This window comes from Choloepus didactylus, chromosome 1 (assembly GCF_015220235.1).
Source record: "Choloepus didactylus isolate mChoDid1 chromosome 1, mChoDid1.pri, whole genome shotgun sequence".
Taxonomy (NCBI): domain Eukaryota; kingdom Metazoa; phylum Chordata; class Mammalia; order Pilosa; family Megalonychidae; genus Choloepus; species Choloepus didactylus.
Window position 1 is genome coordinate 143,985,868 of NC_051307.1, and position 18,893 is coordinate 144,004,760.

General features: G+C 37.0%; 2 protein-coding genes and 1 pseudogene across 2 annotated transcripts in view; 2 read left to right on the forward strand and 1 right to left on the reverse strand.

Moving 5' to 3' along the window:
* The first annotated feature begins 4,295 nt into the window (after window positions 1-4,295).
* On the forward strand, window positions 4,296-11,242 carry GPR171 (G protein-coupled receptor 171). The gene is made up of 2 exons (XM_037842638.1): window positions 4,296-5,823; window positions 9,711-11,242. The coding sequence occupies exon 2, from the start codon at window positions 9,755-9,757 to the stop codon at window positions 10,712-10,714; it is 960 nt and encodes a 319-aa protein (XP_037698566.1). The 5' UTR covers window positions 4,296-5,823; window positions 9,711-9,754; the 3' UTR covers window positions 10,715-11,242.
* A 1,301-nt stretch (window positions 11,243-12,543) lies between these two features.
* Window positions 12,544-18,893, reverse strand: part of LOC119539198 (mediator of RNA polymerase II transcription subunit 12-like protein) — a 129,417-nt gene continuing 123,067 nt past the window's right edge. The window contains exons 13-15 of the mRNA XM_037842514.1: window positions 18,498-18,712; window positions 16,089-16,265; window positions 12,544-12,669 (exon numbers count right to left, since the gene is read on the reverse strand). Of these exons, the coding sequence (XP_037698442.1) occupies window positions 12,649-12,669; window positions 16,089-16,265; window positions 18,498-18,712 (413 nt within the window). The 3' untranslated portion in view covers window positions 12,544-12,648. The remainder of the gene's footprint in view (window positions 12,670-16,088; window positions 16,266-18,497; window positions 18,713-18,893) is intronic.
* Window positions 14,804-15,474, forward strand: LOC119510020 (annotated as a pseudogene).

Genomic DNA, 18,893 nt, shown 5'->3' on the forward strand with positions numbered 1-18,893 from the left:
TTTCTGATCTAGTTGCTATTATGAAGTAGTCAGTTGAATAACAAGCAAAGTGCTGGGATGTTAAAAATAGGAAAACCAGCATCTCCATCAATGCTATTCAAAATAAGAGCTCCTTACCTGCTTACAGTTTTATTCAGATGTTCTTGTTATAATGACTGATAATGCACCAAGCAATATTTACTATCTAAATGCAAAGGGAGAAAATAAAAAGTACTCTGTGGTATATCAAATAATGAGGTGGCACTAATAAACTTTTTTTTTTTTTTTATTAAATTCAGTTTTATTGAAATACATTCACACGGCACTAATAAACTTTTAAGTCAATAAGTCAAACTCACCTTTCTACCTACCAAACCTGCTTCCCTCCTCAGAGGTTCCTTATTAATGACAATTCTCCCAGGATTGAATCCTTGGTCTGCTCTCCTCCCAGCCCCACACCACAGCACAGCACAGTGATTTCACCTCTGCAATGGCTCCCAACTACTCATCCCTTCCCAGGTGATTTCAGATCCTCATCACCTCTCACCTAAAATGACTGCAATTACTCCCTAAATGGTTTCATGTCTTCCACTTTCTCCCCTAACCCACGGGACAACAACACTGCCAGATGTACCTAATACTGCTGAATTTACACCTCTTCTACTTGCAGAACCTTAAGGAGCCGTCCACAGCTTACCTATTAAAAATTTGGTCCCAGTCTTTTTCTCAGATAAATCCCGTGCAGACACCCCAAGACCCCAGACTGTCTGACAGTCTCCAAACACACAACCCCTTCCCCAAGCACACTGTGTCCTCCCTTAGCCGTGACACCTTTGTACTCACTTCTTGAAGAATCCTCGGCCCACCTCAGCCAAACTTCCTTGATTATCACAAATTCTAATGGTACATAGTCAATTTCATCAGTGAAGCTTCTACATATGCCTTATCACCCCTGCTACAATGTAACAAAAAGTAACAAGAATATTCTCTAGGAGGAGAGCCAAGGAGACAGCCCACAATCAATAAATAGTGGCTGTTAGAATTTTTCTTCAAAGAATCAACTCCTTGGAAGTAACAACAGAGTATATAAACCATCTGAGCTTTGAAAATGCTACTAATTCATAAGAAATGGACCAAAACCACCTGAGTGAAAAACTAAAAAGCAGCATGAACTTCAGTGACTAAAAAGAAACACAGACTTCAAAAGTTCTTTTCTAGGGATTTCCTCCCATAATTACTTTATAACCATGAATCATATAGCACAGGCACACTTCAAAACTAAAAGGTAAAAATGACCTGATAACAATGTGCAGTCAACAAAAAGACAGAAAACCAAAAGGATCAGCAAGAGGGGTGGCAGGGAACTGCAATCAGCCACTCTTATAACAGTTTACCTTCTAAGAATGTGCAAAAATTACCTTTCCCTTCAAGACATTTCCAGTTTTGTTACTCTTTGTTTTTTAAAAAAAGGGAAAATGAAGGCTGTGTTTACATAAAGCAGAAACAGAAAAATCTAAGCTGTATGCCTAAACCTCAATTTAAAACTACTCTGCCTAATCACATCAGTCAATCTCAGATTTGAAGCTACCAATCTTAATCAGAAAGAAGTCTTTAGGTTAATCCAGGTGGGAAAAAGGATTATATACTAAAAAATTTTCAAGGCAGGAATCTAAAGCAGAGTGGTTCCAAAGAGAGGGCTGACCCGGAGCCACACAAGCTGGTGCAAAGGTGTTTCAACCAGCATTCATTACCCAAAACACCTGTCCACCTGCCCAAAGATCATAAGAAGATGACAACTATTGTGAGCTGAGAGCACCCAGAGTTCACATTCAAAAGGTTGCAAACTCCTAGAAGAGGAGTTGGCAACAGTGGTACACAACCCACCCAATGGCACTTAAATTCAAATGACTACAAACACTAAATGGGGGTGGGGTGGGAGTGGATTGGCCTGGAAGTCTCCTTTCTAGGCACTGTTTCCACACAACACTTTCAGTTTAAGAAGTGCGTAAAGAGCTGTGAGACTAGAGCCCAACTATGCAGCCTTGGACAAGGCTTTAATTACTCTGTGCCTCAGATTTCCCCATCTGTAAAGGGAGGAATCCCCTACACTTCATGGATTTTTTTTTTTTTTTTTTTTTTGGTAAAATGTAACATACATACAGAAAGGTGTCCTCTCCCGATGTACAGCTCAACAAGCAGTCATATAGGTAATTTCAAAAATTGTTAAGGATTCTAGTTCCACAGTTTCAGTTCTTTCCTTATTATACAATACAAGGTATATACAGAAAGGTGGAGACCTCCAAGGCACAAGTCAACGAGCAGCTACAGAGCAAATTCCAAAGGTACCATAGGCTATAGTTCCACCATGTTATTTACCTCCTTCCAGCCATTCCAACACCCACACCCCAGCATCCAAATACATATATTTATATGAAGTTTCACTATTCGTAGACCTTTGTTAAATCTTATCTTGTTTGTTGCTACTCCTTCCTCTCAATCTCTTTCTCCCTCTTCAGAGGTGTCTAAGCAGTGAGCACCCTAACTGGTTCATATTGAAAGGGGGTATCAACACTATGGGGAAGGGGGCCACATCTGATAGTTGATCTTAAAGTGGCTGTTGCCTCTGGGTTTTAGAATTTGACTGGTATAGGAACACACTGGTGGATTTAAGTTTCTAAGACATAAAACTTAGTGAGTTCATCTTTTATAGACTATAAGGTAGGGACCTAGGTATTTGGGGGCTACTTTTGGTTAAGCCCTGGCATACTGTGGCCATTTGGGATGTCTAGCTGGAGCTTGCATAAGAGAAACCTCCAGGAGAGCCTCTCAACTCTTTTTGGGATCTCTCAGCCTCTGTGACCTCAGCTTGTTACCTTTCTTTTTTTCCCCCTTTGGTCAAATAGGTATTTTTCAATCCCTCACTGCCAGGGCAAGGCTCATTCTTCATGGATTTTTTAAAGAAAATATATTAAGTTCTCAGACCCATACCTGGCTGTGACAATGACTACCTAGCCCAACATTCACTCTCCCCTTCATTAGTTCCATGCTATGTTTAAAAAGCAAAATTTGAAGAATGTTAAACAATGATACTTCTATTGAAATACTCTTGCTTGGTACTTGTTTTCAATAAAATCAACAGCACGATTTGTACAGACAGGATAGTTGGCTACAAAAAGATCTTCTCTCTCAATTCATAAATTGTAGGCCAATTTAGCTTTGATTTTCATTTTACACATTCAAAATATCCATGAGAGTAACTAATGCATCATTTCTTAAACAGAAGGTTCTGCTATGCCCAAGGCAAGGGAAAAATAACTTCACTCACTTCTTCCCACTTCGGTTTCTGAAATTCTGGTTAGTGATGACTTGCAATTTCCTGGTTATACTCTGAAAAACATTTGTCCTTAATGAAACATTAGAGACAAGAGGCTTGCAGAAATTCAAATGAAACTCATTTTAAAAAGAAGAAAAAAAAGCAAAGAAAGAAGAGACGAGACAAGAGGAAAAGAAAATAGAAAAGAAGAAAAGGATAACCAGGGACAGTAGGAAGCAAAAGGTGTATCTCCACTATAAATAAACTTCCACACAATGCCAAATTGCCTCAGGTTCATTCTCAGTAAGAAAACAACATGGTTTAGTTTCAGTATTTAAATGATCAGTTCTGAGTATTCCAAAGAGGAAAAGGAACACAGAGAACTAGAACACTTCAGCTCTTTCAGATTTGATAATCTAAACACAAAAACTGTGGTTGTGGTAGATTTTTAAGGACAGTTTTGTCTGTAACCCAAAAGTGAATAAAGAGAAGTAAACATACGAACATGCCTACCTAAAAAAAAAAATGAAATAACTATCAAAAGTATTTCATTGCAGTTTTTCTTCAAACCACATTTTACATTCACCACCTCATTTTACGGCCAACTTTCTCTCTAAATTCCCTCCACTTCACCTTCTCTATCCCCAGTCATTCCATGTGTAAACCTTGATCATAACCTATGACTTATTTGACTTTCTGTAATTGTGTCCTTCAGTGTGTCCTGACCAATAATGATGCACACAAACCTTAAATCATGGAGAATTTCTTATCAATATTATAATAAAAAATAACATTGGTTCTTAACCAAAAATCACAATACAAAATTTGTGAATGATTTGGGTTTTTCTCTAATGAATAAATGAATATATGTTGAAAGAAAGAAAGAAAGAAAGAAAGGAAGGAAGGAAGGAAGGAAGGGAGGGAGGGAGGGAGGGAGGGAAAGAGAGAGAGAGAGAGAAAGAAAGAAAGAAAGAAAGAAAGAAAGAAAGAAAGAAAGAAAGAAAGAAAGAGAAAAACAAAAAAAGTCTTCAACTACTAAAAAATAATTATAGGAACTGGAAGAAAGCTAGAATTGTGAAACAAATGACCACCATCATCATGAGCACTCTCACATTCTTTTTGAAAGTTGAGACTCTCCCCAAATTCCTTCTAGCATAGACATTTCTCATTTAATCTTCTGAGATGCCAAAACAGATTCATTTTTGTTTCTAGAAAGGGTTCTTTTGACTTTTTTCCTTACTATCTGCAAAACTAATCAAGAATTATTCAGGGGGGAAAAAAAAAAAGAGGAGAAACTAAAGCACCTACAAGCCAATGAAGCATTAGAGGAAACCAGATCCAAATTAACCATGAAATGGCTTTGCACTTACAAATCAACTTTGAACCAGCGAATTTAGTACTCCTAAAAATATGCTTGGAACATGAGCTCATAGTCTCTTTTATAAAAGACAGTCTTATAAAAGAAAAATAACCTTAAAAAGCCAACTGATGATGTGGATGAAATTGCTCCCTAAGAGGCAGTGACTTTTTGTGACGCCCCTCACCCACCATGCTAGGCTTCCTTCAGACACTCAGTAAACATTTGCTTGTAGAATGAGCATATAACTAAGCAATTTAAATGCACACTGCAGGGTTCTTTAACATAAAATCTACTAACTGCTAAATACCTGTCTGAATTCATTAAGCTGTTTTGTTCAGATTATTAGATTTACTGTCATAACTTGAAAGGAGATGCAATATATTGTTCAATGAAAAAATGACCATGTACAATACAGCAACATTTTTAAGTGCATGTACATATACACAGAACATTTTAAAAACATATGTACCAAAAATTTTAACAGTAATCTCTTTTCATAATAAACATTCCTCATCTCTTTGCATAAGTAATATCTCTTTGCATAACAAACATTGCTCTTCTGTTTCTATTTCCAGACTTTTTTACAACGAGCCAAAAAGAGTAAAGATAAAATAAAACATACTTTACCAGATTATGTTAATTCACATCATTTTTGCTGTCAATAGGTATCTCAGCAAGGATAAAACCTCAGCAATTTTTTTAAAATTATAACTTGAAAGGCTAAGTGTTAGAATGTATCCTGCAGAAATATTTGTCTAAACACCTTATTTCTTTAACTCATAATCCCTTTTAAGGCACAAACATTAACTTTCTGGAAATCATATGATACAGAACACATCATGAGTACTTAAGATAAAAAAGACTAGATACCATAATGGACAAATGAAACGCTTTCCTCTAAAAATACTGACAAATCTGAATTGCTTAAGGAAGTATATGTGAAATTTAAAAGAATGTCTTTAGGAGACTTTCACACAGTTAAAGTATTTGCAAACCACAGTTTCATCTACGTCAATACGCAGCATTTAAAAACCACACAAAAAGGAAAGGAAATTTTTAGCACAGCCAGCAGCCCTGCAATGGAGCTACTACTGCTGCAGTTAACCCAACAGCTCATGCTTCTCTGAAGACTGGAGATAGGCCTGCTAAGACTCAGGGAATATACATCCAGGTATGTCTTTTAAAATTCTTACTTTATTCAAATGCCTTTCCACGGAAAGCAAATCTATGATTGTCAGCGTTTAAAACATGTAAGTAGAAAATGCCAACATGTAGCAAGGTCACTATAAGAGAGCACCAATTATTAAATTCTATATTGATCCTAACTGAGAACTCTATCTATGCCCCATCCATCCCTCTCAAAAAGTTTAATTCACACAAGACTGGATATCTAGGTGTGTACACCTTATTCAGCAACTCAAACACTGAGAGGATAAAGGCCATGTCATAGGTCTTCACAATGGGATGCCACAAGTCTTAAAAGGTCTTTCTCTAGAAACATTATGTTAGGCAATTTCAAAAAAATTTTTACCAACTTTCATGAGAAAATCTAATGAGTTTACTTTCTAAGCAATGGGCACTGTATCCAAACTAAGGAGACACTTGAAATCTTTTTTTGATTCTGCTGAGGTATCTCTGGGTACCTCAAATTTCCACTGGCTAATTATTGGTTGATAAAATATTTATCAAGCACTTAGTTCTCAAATTCATGATAAAGAGGATGGGATATTAATATAATACAGTTTAACCTCTAATTGATATAGCCAGAACTTTTAAATAAACAGCTTTGTTGTTCACAGCAATCTAGTCAAAGGTTAATGAAAGCAACTGTGAGGCACTGCATGATTCTCAGGCATTTTCAAATGAATACTTTTACACCATAATTATTTTTAAATGTTACCCATGTGTGGTATATGTGGTTGGTCAAGTTACAGAGAATATTATTTGCTCAAAACAAATCATTCTTAAATGTTTCTCTTTATCATATATTCAATGATAAAATGAGACTTTAAAATAAAATTGTATGAACAATAGAGGCACATAAAGAAACACATTATGTTAGTATCATTATGTAACATTTGAAATGCAAGGGCATAGGCTAAAAGCCCATCCCTTGTAAAAGAACTATGAGTGAAGGCGGGAGATAAGATCATTGAACAATCAAACTAACTTTTGACACAGGGAAGAAGTGTTCAAAATTCCAAGGTACAAATGAATAGTTACTATCAAAAATCTGAGCCGTAAGGAGATCAGTGGTGCCTGGAATAGACTTCAGACATGAAGTGCTTCTTTAGGCCTTTAGGATGGACAGGACTCAAGCAAAGAAAGGATAAAAGCAGAGAGCCTAGAAAATGATCAACCAGATCAGATCCTATCCTGCCCTAATAAGCTGTAAAATCTTGAGCAACACACAAGTGCCAGACATTCTCCTCAACTAAATCGGGGACTGGACTAGATTCCATCAATAAGCGTTCCATCCTCCCTTAAAGTCAGATGATCCTAAAATATTACCAAAAGCAAAAGTACAAAGGCAGGACAGGACTGTTGCCAGAACAGCAGAGGTCCAACTCGAGAGAGAGATGGAATTAAGAAACGGTGTGGATGGAAGGGAGGGACTAGGTCATGGAAACCTCGAAAGTAAAGTGATTTAAACTATATGATAGGACCTATCTTTGGATGATAAATATAGACATCATAAAATGAAACATCAAAATACATGAAACCTAAACATCTTTTATTAGAATTTAGGAAATATTTAAGAAAGAATTTTTTTTATTCATCTCCTTTATAAGAAAATTGCTCAGAATATATTTCCTGCCACATAATAAGCACTTAGTAAAGGCTGGCCACTAAGATGATGATGATCATTGCTATCATTATTACTTTTATTGTCACTGAGACAGCTTTCTAGAGTGGTTTTGTTTGTATGTGTTTTCTGAAATACGACTATGTGGATTAGATCCTGGCTTTACAACTTAACCAGCTATACAACCTTGGGTGTTACTTAAGCTTAATATGCTTCAGCTTTCTCATCTGTAAAACAGGGGTGATAACACCGACCTCTTAGGAATAATGAAAGGTTAAAAAAAAAAAAAACATGTTAAGTGCTTAGCACAGTGCCAGACACAAAGCAGGTGCTTGATTATTTTCATTATTTTTAATACAGAATGACATTATTCATAGACCTTAAACTCCTAACTCAGGAAGGGAAGGGAGAAGGGCATGTACCCTTCGAGTGATGCTTTTATTACATCTGCCTATTCATGAACGTACTTGCATATACTGTTTTATCTCAATAAATTCCAGTATAGATGAATAATTGGGAGGATTAAAATTTAGAAACTTAAGTTTAAAAAAAAAAAGCTGCAGATTTAGCAAATGGGCTAATTCGGTCTTCTAAGTCAGCCACTATACTTATTTGATATATTTTTTTAAGAAGTCCTATATCAATTTTTTCCTGCTAAAATACAAAAATAACCTTCTGGTCTTTAAGACCAAGAAAAGACATTTAATTTACAGGCAGGTGTATATCAAGAGGCAGCACTAGAAACAAGAAATTGTAGCCCCAAGATGAGTCTGACTGGACTGGATCAAAGCGAGCCCAATTAGTTTAACTTAAGCTTATAAACTACCCAATTTTCTAAATTTTGGATCAGGAGAAGATTTTACTGACATTATTAATGTCGATCACTTCCAGGCTTTTGACTTCCTCTAAACCTAGAAAAAGAGGAAAGGAGAAAGGACGGAAGGGAGGGAGGGAGAAAGGAAGGAAGAGAAAGAAAAAGAAGGGAAGAATGAAGAGAGAGAGAGAAAGCAACCCTCTTAGTGTTCAAGTTAGATGTTTGGATCTAACTAAAATAATGTTTAAGCTTCTACTTGAGAATTTTATAATCAATGAACACATATCCATGTTCCAGAAGCCTTTAAAATACATTTTTGGTCAAACAGCCCAAAAAACACTGACATGGAAACATCTGTATCAGCACTGTCTACCAGAAATAAAACGTGAGCCACAAAGGTAATTTAAAATTTTTGAGTTGCACTTAAAAAACTGAAAATAACCAGGTGAAATTAATTTTAGTAGTATATTTAAACTAATATATCAAAAATACCATTTAAACATGTGTTCAATATTTAAAAATGAGAATTTTTGGACTATTTTTATACTATTTGTATAAAATAGTACCACTATTTGTATTATTTTTGGTAATATTTTGTACTAAATCTTCAAAATTCAGTGTGTATTTTGAATACACAGCAGATCTTAATTTATACTGGTCACATTTCAAGTGCTCAATTGTCACATGTGGCTACAGGCTACCACATTAGACCACACAGGTTTATACTATTATGAAACTGGAGCAAAGAAAAGCATCAGCTCAAGACTAGATTCTTATCCTTCAAATTTTTCCACTAAAAAGAATAATGAAATGAAATTTTTTTCATGAAAATGTTTTAAAAAGTTAGATAATGAGGGACCTAACTTTTAAAATATATATGTGTGTGTGTGTGTGTGTATATATATTTAATTTTAGTACAGTTTTCTGTCACCCCTTAGGCTCCTGTTTCAGTCTAAATCCTTCTAGCATTAGGAGCTGAGCTGTATCAATCTATGAAAAAAGAAAGCCCAAAAGCCTCATTGAAAGTTCAGGCTCAGCCACAACCAAACCATTTTAGCCTTGTTTCCTCTCTCCACTTCTCAGAATTTCAGCTCATTTATCTCCTCTGCAAACTACGTTCCAACCCAACTGGTAACAAAAGAGTTACCAGAATGCAAAAGTGGGTTTTCAAAAATAGCCCTTCTAGAAGCAAACCTACCTGGAATTTCCTGAAAGTCACAAAATCAGACAATGGAAAACCCAATCTTCCTCATACCCTTGGATGTCCCCTCTAGTTCATATCATTTAGTAAATATACCAATAAAAATTCTAAGAACTTGAAGGACCCAGAAATACAGACCACGGTTTTGTGAGTGCAAATGTTTTTAAAGAAAATATTTTCTCATTTTAATTACTATCCTCTCCCACTCTCTGCCTTTTTTTTTTTTTTTCCCAACAGATTCTTGGGATTTTTTTTGACAGTCATCCTTACTTGCCCTCAAGATGAGAAACAGTTCTTTCTCCTGCCCAGTGTACAGAGACCTGGAGCCATTCACATATTTTTATTATCTAGTTTTCCTTGTTGGAATTATCGGAAGTTGTTTTGCAGCCTGGGCTTTCACACAGAAAAACACAAGTCACAGGTGTGTAAGCATATACTTAATTAATTTGCTTATAGCCGATTTCCTGCTAACTCTGGCATTACCAGTAAAAATTGTCGTGGACTTAGGTGTGGCACCCTGGAAGCTAAGGATATTCCACTGCCAAGTAACAGCCTGCCTTATCTACATTAACATGTACTTGTCAATTATCTTCTTAGCATTTGTCAGCATTGATCGCTGTCTTCAGCTGATGCACAGCTGCAAGATTTATCGAATACAAGAACCTGGATTTGCCAAAATGATATCAACTGTTGTGTGGCTAATGGTCCTTTTTATAATGGTACCAAACATGCTGATCCCCATCAAAGACATCAAGGAAAAGCCAAATGTGGGTTGTATGGAATTCAAGAGGGAGTTTGGAAGAAACTGGCATCTGCTGACAAATTTCATATGTGCAGCTATATTTTTAAATTTCTCTGCCATCATTTTAATATCCAACTGCCTTGTAATTCGACAACTCTACCAAAACAAAGATAATGAAAATTATCCACATGTGAAAAGAACTCTAATCAACCTACTTTTAGTGACTACAGGCTATATCGTATGTTTCGTTCCTTATCACATTGTTCGAATCCCATACACACTCAGCCAAACAGAAATCATATTTAACTGTAAAACTAGAATTTCACTCTTCAAAGCCAAGGAGGCCACACTGCTGCTGGCTGTGTCGAATCTGTGTTTTGATCCCATCTTATACTATCATCTCTCAAAAGCATTCCGCTTAAAGGTCACTGAAACTTTTGCCTCACGTAAGGAGACCAAGGCTCAAAAGGAAAAACGAAAATGTGAAAATGATGCATAAGATATGGGATTTTTCATATGTGATCACTTCCTGCTTTACTGGACAACAAGTACAAACTTCTGGGGAAGAGGGGAAAAGAAAAAAAGAACACCTCAGCAAGTCAGCAAATGTGGCCTGGTTTATTTAGAAACTTTCTAAATGTGAAGCAAGCTTGTACTCTTGTCGTCGTTGATACTCTTTAACCGAAATATTTGCAAAAAGACTAAAGGGTCTTGTTGAACCAATGAAAACTCCTGCACTGTCTTTGAAATCCAAATGAGGGCTGTGACATAGAGTCAACGATATTCATGAGGTCTTCATTAAAATGCCTGGAAGTGGCTTCTTGATAAAAATAATACAAAATGACCTCCATGTTAGTTTCCAGAAAGTGCTTCGGCAACACAATTTTAAAAGGCTTCCAATCTGGCCTGTATCTCTAAGTCAACTCTGCAAATTAACTCACTACCCTCTCCCCCTACATGGGACATGATTCCCAGGGGTGTAAGTCTTCCTGGCAAAGTGGGACATGACTCGCAGGGATGAGCCCGGCCCTGGCATCATGGGATTCAGAAAGCCTTCCTGGACCAAAAGGGGGAAGAGAAATGAAACAAAATAAGGTTTCAGTGGCTAAGAGATTTCAAATAGAGTCAATAGGTCATTCTGGAGGTTATCCTGATGCATTATATAGATATTCCTTTTTAGTTTCTAGTGAATTAGAATAGCTAGAAGGTAATACTAAAACTGTTGAACTATAATGCAGTAGCCTTAATTATTAATGATTGTATAACTATATAGCTTTTATTGTGTGATTGTGAAAACATTGTGACTGACACTCCCTGGATCCAGTGTATGGGCAATGAGTAATAAAATAAAGACAAGACAAATATATATATATATATATATTTAATAGGGAGGATAATAAGGGGTATGGGACATTTGGGGTGTTCTTTTTTATTTCTATTATTTTGAGGGGAGAATAATGCAATGTTCTAAAACTGATTGTGGTGATGAATGCACAACTATATGATGATGCTGTGAACCCTTGATTGTATACTTTGGATGGATTATATGGTGTGTGAATATATCTCAATAAAATTGTATTTAAAAAAAAAAAGCCTCCAATTATTTAAAGGAGAAAGAAGCTGGTTTTAACACAAATGACCTGTGCCTGATTTTAAATCTATCATTTCACTTCAAAGACAGCAACTTTTCAGCTCACTGTTCATTTTTAACATCTAATTTCATTCTGACAAAGTAACTAAAAATATTTATTTATGAAAAGGCTTGGAAATACATGGATGGTTTTTAATGTACTATATATACTTCTATTCTACCTATAGATTATAAATAAAGGTTTTCTACTGTTAGTAATGACAAGCCTGGTGATTTCTTCTTTTGTAGTAATACGAAACACATAGGGCCCTATACATTTTCAGGGTGAGTTTGAAATAATGCTAACTACTTAAACTATTGTTTTCGAATTAGAAACTCATGACAAAGGTATAGAAAAATAGCACAAGCCAACAGTCTTAAAATAGACACGCCGATTCCACATAGCCAGACTGACAGGTGCTGCTCAGACCCCAAAAAGAGGAGACTGACCCCCACATGGGGCCAGCAGTTTACAGTATGCGAGACTCCGGCTTTCAGGTTCACAATCCTTCGATCAAATTCAATAGATCAAGGATTCAAGAGACAGTATTTTAAAAAGACTTTGTAGGAAAAGATGATGGGAAATGTTTAGGTAAGCACACGACACTTCACGTTTGTTTAAGTTTCATTAGTCAAAGTTCATATTAAAACAATTGGTAATACATTTGCATTTGCTGCAGTGATAAAGAAATGGTGTTCCTAGAAGCTATGAAAACAAGTTTCATTCCAAACACATTTTTAGCTCTGCATCGAAAAGAATTATCTTCTGTGGCTTTAATCCAAAACAACTCTGGTCTACAGTTTCACAAATATATTCTCTGAGTCTGAAGAAAACAAAGGAGAAAATTCAAAACGTTGTCTATGAAAAAACTTACAACATGGTAGTACTGAACAAATTCTAGCTAGCCATCAGTAATGGGAGGAACCCCCATCAGCACTTAATATTAAATCACTTTTCTGACACAGAGCATCAGTGACTTACCTAAGCTGCAGGCTGGTGGACTGCCTGTACATTAGAACCTGTGCTTGGTGGCAGTATAAGGAACCTGATTTACTGATGGGTAGATCAAGACATTATTCATATAACAGCACACATGAAACTAGGTCATTTTTCTGAATCTTTTGCTGAAGTCCCTTTTCGCTTGTCCCCTCGACCTTCATTCACTAGAGCCACATCTTAGACATAGAAAAAAAACTTTGTTTTTGCCCATATTCTTATATTCTCCTCCCATGCATGTTTCAGTTATTAAATTTTCCCTTTCTATTAGGGAAGAAAACTAGACTTTCCACAGCATTCCTAATGTCAATATTATACTAAATACCCCCTTTTATCCCCCCTTTATTGAAGCTTTATTCTGAACTACACTCACTATAAACGAGGTGGGGGGAGGTGGTGGTGAAGGACTGTTAAAAAACTGCACCCTAAAACGTCAATTTTCGAGCAGTTCTCTAATGATTGCATTATACTAGGATTATGTCAAAATTCATCTTGAGATTTGTTCATCAGAAATCATTACAAACTCTTTTCTCTAAGAAAGTAGAGAGAATGCTAAAAGCTGGGAACTACTATGTACCCCAGGAACAGATGAACAACAGAGTAAAGAAGTTCACGCTTGCATAGTGTCCTGGAGGAGGAGGACAGGCGGAGCTCTCCTTACCCAAGAGATGGGCACATGCCTCTACATGCAGTTTCAACAATTTTCAACATTTTGCCATATTTGCATCATTTGTCCCTTTTTTTTAATAAATTTTATTTTGGAATCATCTCATATTTATAGAAAAGTTGAAAAGATAGTACAGAGAGCTCCCATTCACCCTTCACCCAGCTTCCTCTAATGTTAATGTCTTATATAAATGTAATAAACTTGTCAAAACTAAGAAATTAACATTGGTACATGACTGTTAACTAAAATCAGGATTTTAATACCAGGTCCCCTTTTTATGATGCCCAATGTTTTTAAAAAATACCCAGACATCACGATAATTCATGCATAAATTATTCAAGCTACATCCCTAAATTAAACATTTAGATATATAAATACCCTCTCTGTTGCCATAAAGAAACTGTGAGATTATTCCATTATATTGAAAATGAGTAACATCTAAAGGCAACAGTTGAGAATTGCTGATTTATTCAGCCAGTGATCAGAAAAATAGAATTTTGGCAAGTTTTCAGATAGTCTTAGACAAGGAAAACATAACAAAAATGGGTTTTTAATTGTAATAATAAAAAGTATGGGTTTAGTATTTCAAAAGTTATTTTGGAGGATTTCCTGAAATATAAAAAACATTAAGGGAGTATTTAGTTTGCAGATCAAAACTCCTCAAAGACATCCAAGAAATAACACAATACACCTCACAAATAAATTTTAACACATATTAAAGTAGCACTCAGTGAAAAAAAATGGCTCATTGAAATGCACTTTAAATGAAATTCCAGGAAAAAAGTTACTGAAACCAAGAATAAAACATCTTTTCAAATTTTGGCACAACTTCCATTACCAATATAAAAAAAAAAAAATCTTGTTTCTCATTAGAAGCACACCCATCATTCTGTTATGACTCAAATACTAAATTTCCTGCCAACCATCTCCCATGTGCCATCCTGTTCCTTAATCCAAAAGGCCCAAATCCAAGTCAATCTCATCATGTACAGCGTCTTTCATCAAATCTTACCTAATTTTGTAACCAGATGTTCTCACTCCCTCCAATATTTGTTCTTTGAGTGCCTATATGTGTCAGGTAGTGAGCTAAGAAGGGACTCAGGAATGGCCAACAGTTTACCCTCCAGTAGACACTTGGGTTTTTACTCAATCATTGCATTTATTTTATCATGTGTCATCTCAGAGACATTTGTCTCCCTCCTCTTATTCATCGTTCCTGCCCACAGGTATTTCTTATTCAACTATCACCAAAAGTACCTACCACAATACAGTACACATAAAAGTCATTCAGTAAATGACTTTCAAATTGAAGCAGGGGGCGGGGCAGAAGACAGACCAAGGATGTGGTTTTAGCTCCAGCCCCAATGACCTAACCCCCACCACTTTTACCACGGTGGCTCGCGCTGTTCTACTCTGGGTCTTCGGGGGAACATGCTTCACCATCTCTGACTTCCACTTCGATGTGGCATGGCTCCTGACCAGAACCCCTCCCTCCAGGTGGTAGGACCTGGGCACTGGCCTAGCTACTGCCCTCTCTGCAGATGGGGCAGCCTGGAGCACCTATATTCCTGGTTCTTCCATCACTGAGGGAGGAGTAAAGGCCCCAGCATCAAGACCAAGAACTTGGTCAGCACCATCTGTGAGGCTGTGGCCATCTACAACCTCATCATGGCAATTGTCATTAGCAACGCGGCTGAGCCTTTCAGTGCCATTGAACCCAAGCCACTGGCCATCAAAACTACCATGCAAGCTACTCCATGTTTAGGGCTGGCCTCACAAGGGCCTTTCTGACCTCTTCTGTGGAGTCTGTGTGGGCATCATGGGCAGTGGAGCCGTGCTGACAGATGCTCAGAACCGCAGCCTCCTTTTAAGATTCTCATTGTGGAGATCTTTGGTAGCACCATTCACCTTTTTGGGCTCAGTGTTGTACTCCTCCAGATCTCCAGGATGAAGAAGGGCAACTAGATGACCTGTGTGGGTGGGGCTGGGCCCCATTCTTATTTATCTGTGGTTTTCCTGGGACAGCCAGAGCTATGCCCCTTAGCCTTTCAGGGGCTTGGTGCTCAGGGACTTCCCTGCCACCCACCTCCTACTACCTGTCAGCTTGGAGGCACCATCTGGCTGGATCCTTAGTGTGGGGAGTGGACGCTCACAACTGTGCATGCAGCTGGGCACCTTATCCCTTCACCTTCCCCACCCCCACCCCCACATCTCCCCAGTGCTTGTGAAAGAAATGTGGGTATTTGTCCAGGAAAAATAAAAACAAGAGAACCGAAGTAGGAAAACTGACATTCAGACATCATTTGCCATGATTCAAGTGCTCTTGATAAAAGGATACTAATTAAGAGGAAATTCCGTTCCATCTAGCAAGCCACTAAAATCACAGCAGAGTCACTTTTCTAGCTCCATTTGGACTACATAAATACATATGACCAGAATAACAAAAGGAGCAGCAAATACAAAAACCCATCAGCTATCTCATGTAATAATCAGGCAAGTAGTTGAATAATATAATATTCAACCACTAATGATGCCACAATAAAATAATCAGGGTGTCAATGATTGAAGGAATGACTTACCAGAGGTAGAGGAAAGTGGGTTGCATACTGCAGGTGACGGAGGAGGTCATAATTAGATGGAAAAATTAACTCCCTCGGTTTTTCCCTCTTCACCAACTTCTCACCGTTAACTGATATTCTTCTGCCCAAGGAAGGGTGAGCATTCTCACAGGACTCTCCAGGCATGGGAGAAAAAATCTAAGTCATGTAAAACAAATGTTGCAGATTGTAAATGAAAGATAGCAAAACCAGACCACAGTGGTATATGCCATAATTTCAAACACAAGACACTCATGCAATACCTTTTCCTTATTGAACTACTGGCCAAAAAATATATAGAAATTCTGTTATTTTCCACACAATTCATATTCAGATCAGGAGTATGTCAACATTACTCCCATTATGAAGATGACTGAATGATAACCACACACATGTAAGCATTATGCATGGCTATACAACCATGAGAACTAGAGGTAAAATCAGACTAATAGGTAACTGTTTCCTCATAGAGTTTCATTACCTACAACAACATAGAAATAATTAACTAATAAAACTAGTGAATAATAGGCATAAAGGTTTTAGTCTGTATCCCAAACAGTATGTTTTTCACAAAAAGTTATGCACTGAGGTTCGTGAGGAAGAACACATTATAATTATACTGAGATAAGGTAAAGTAATGAACAACAACTCCAGGGCCAAGAGAGGTATTATTTAGAAACTGAAGACATGGATAGTAAATCCACAGAGACTTCATGATGGAACTACACTCACATATTCCTGAGAAATGATGATACCAAAATGAACAAAACAGCCATGGTCGCTCAATTAGGAGGACAGGAGGGTTATAATTTATAAAGAAGGCAATGCAGCCAAAACCGAGGATGAACTGAAGTGAGATAATTGCATGCAACGATAAGGGTGGATGGGGACTGAATGTGACAGGACCACATTGACATCAGAAACACAGGAGTCATTCCTGTAACATGGGGCAGGAAACGGGAGGAGGGGGCAAGTCAGGGGGCTAACAGTCAATAAGAATTCAAAGGTGGAACCTACTGGAAATTCCGAACCAAAGTCAGTTTTAAAGTCACTCTTGTCTACGTCATCAAAAATGTTAGTGGTTCCTGAGTCAATGCCCATACGTGCCATAATACTCTGTTCCTGGTAATTGCCAGAGAAAGAAAGGCATGTAAAAGTTGTAGTTCATTGTGAAACTAAAATATGACAGTGAGTTTATTAACCATCCTAATTTCTTTTTTTCCCCGTTATCTTTTGTCCACCTGGAAACAGAAAAACATTTTGAGGCATGAAACTGTCCATAATTTTCTTTGAGCTCTTCCCAGTCACTTGCTCACCAACACACTTTTCTTAGTAAGAAAAGTCTAAGATTATAACTAAAATAAAAGATACTTTAATAACCAAGAATAGAATAGGAAAAGACAAAGAAAAAGCAAAAACATAGAAAAAATGTAACCAGATAAAGTAACTTTAGTTTTTACCCTGTAACTTCTATTGTGGACAAATTAAGAAACAAAAGTATTTATATTTTTTTAAAATCCTGAACCACGTAGACAACAAATCATAGCTGTTTTAAAAACCATGAATATGTTTGCAATTCCAAAGTCAGGCTTTTTGTTTTTGTTTTTGTTTTTTTTTAATAAAAAGAATAGTCACTGTTTAAAAAATGACAACTGTATAAGCTTAATCTCTCATAAAACCAATATGAGGCTTTATTTTTAAGGAACTGTCACAATCTCTCAATATTTTCTATTTCCCATCACCACCTTCACTTTTTTGCCTTGAAAACTTTTTACAAATATCTGGATCAATGCCCAAAATACCAGAACTTCATGGAAAATTACAGTTACTCTCACAACCTAAAACAATTTGTTGAAAAGAACAATTCTCCAACATTTTGGAGAAACAGATTACATTTTAACTAACTGAAAAGAAAATATGATGTGAACAACTAAAACAGAGTTTCCCATTACATATAACAGAGTGATGTAAGTAATGAATTAGAGACAGTAATGAATTGGGAGAAAGTAATCAATAAGGAGAAAGATTTTCCTGAAAAAGAAAACTCATCTGGCACTTCAAGGCCAAAGCATGCTCCATTTTGAAGCACATGAAGGAAAAAAATGTAGACTAGAAACATTTAAAATTGGAAGCATACAATTCCAATCAAATGAAAAATTCATGGCCTATCAAATCTTCTCATCAACATTTTTATAGTAGCCAAAATAAAATTCTGGAAGACACTGAAGTCCAAATATCCCTCATGGGTGAGAAGTAGAGGCAAGTGAGATTTGTGGCAAGAGAGTAAAACTAAAGAGCAACCACCCCTCCACCTTCAAATTATCCATTCTGAAAGTCAGTTACACAGCAGTTAAGCTTCTTGGGGGCCTGAGCAGCACTTCAAGGTCATACCTCCATCTTCACATCGTGGTCCTTGGGATAGTGTTCGTCCACATTTTCTCCTGCAGGGGACCGTGGCCGAGTGGAGGCAGTGACTGACAAGTCCCCTCGGGAGATGAGGGTGCACATGTACGCATCGTGGGAGAAGACGTCGTGGCGGATGAACTCACAGAACAGCAGGACCAGGTTCACAAATTCAACCTTTTCACATTCACTGTTTGGATCCGCTGTCGAGAAACAAATTCAGTCATGCATTCAGTTCCCTTGACATGGTGGAAAAGATAACCAATTACTAAGACTGAAGCTTCTCACTACTTTCCATAATCAACCTTTTCGTTTTTTTGTTTTTGTTGTTGTTGTGTTGTTTTACCACTTAATAATGTAAACATACAAAATCCAGGCCAAATA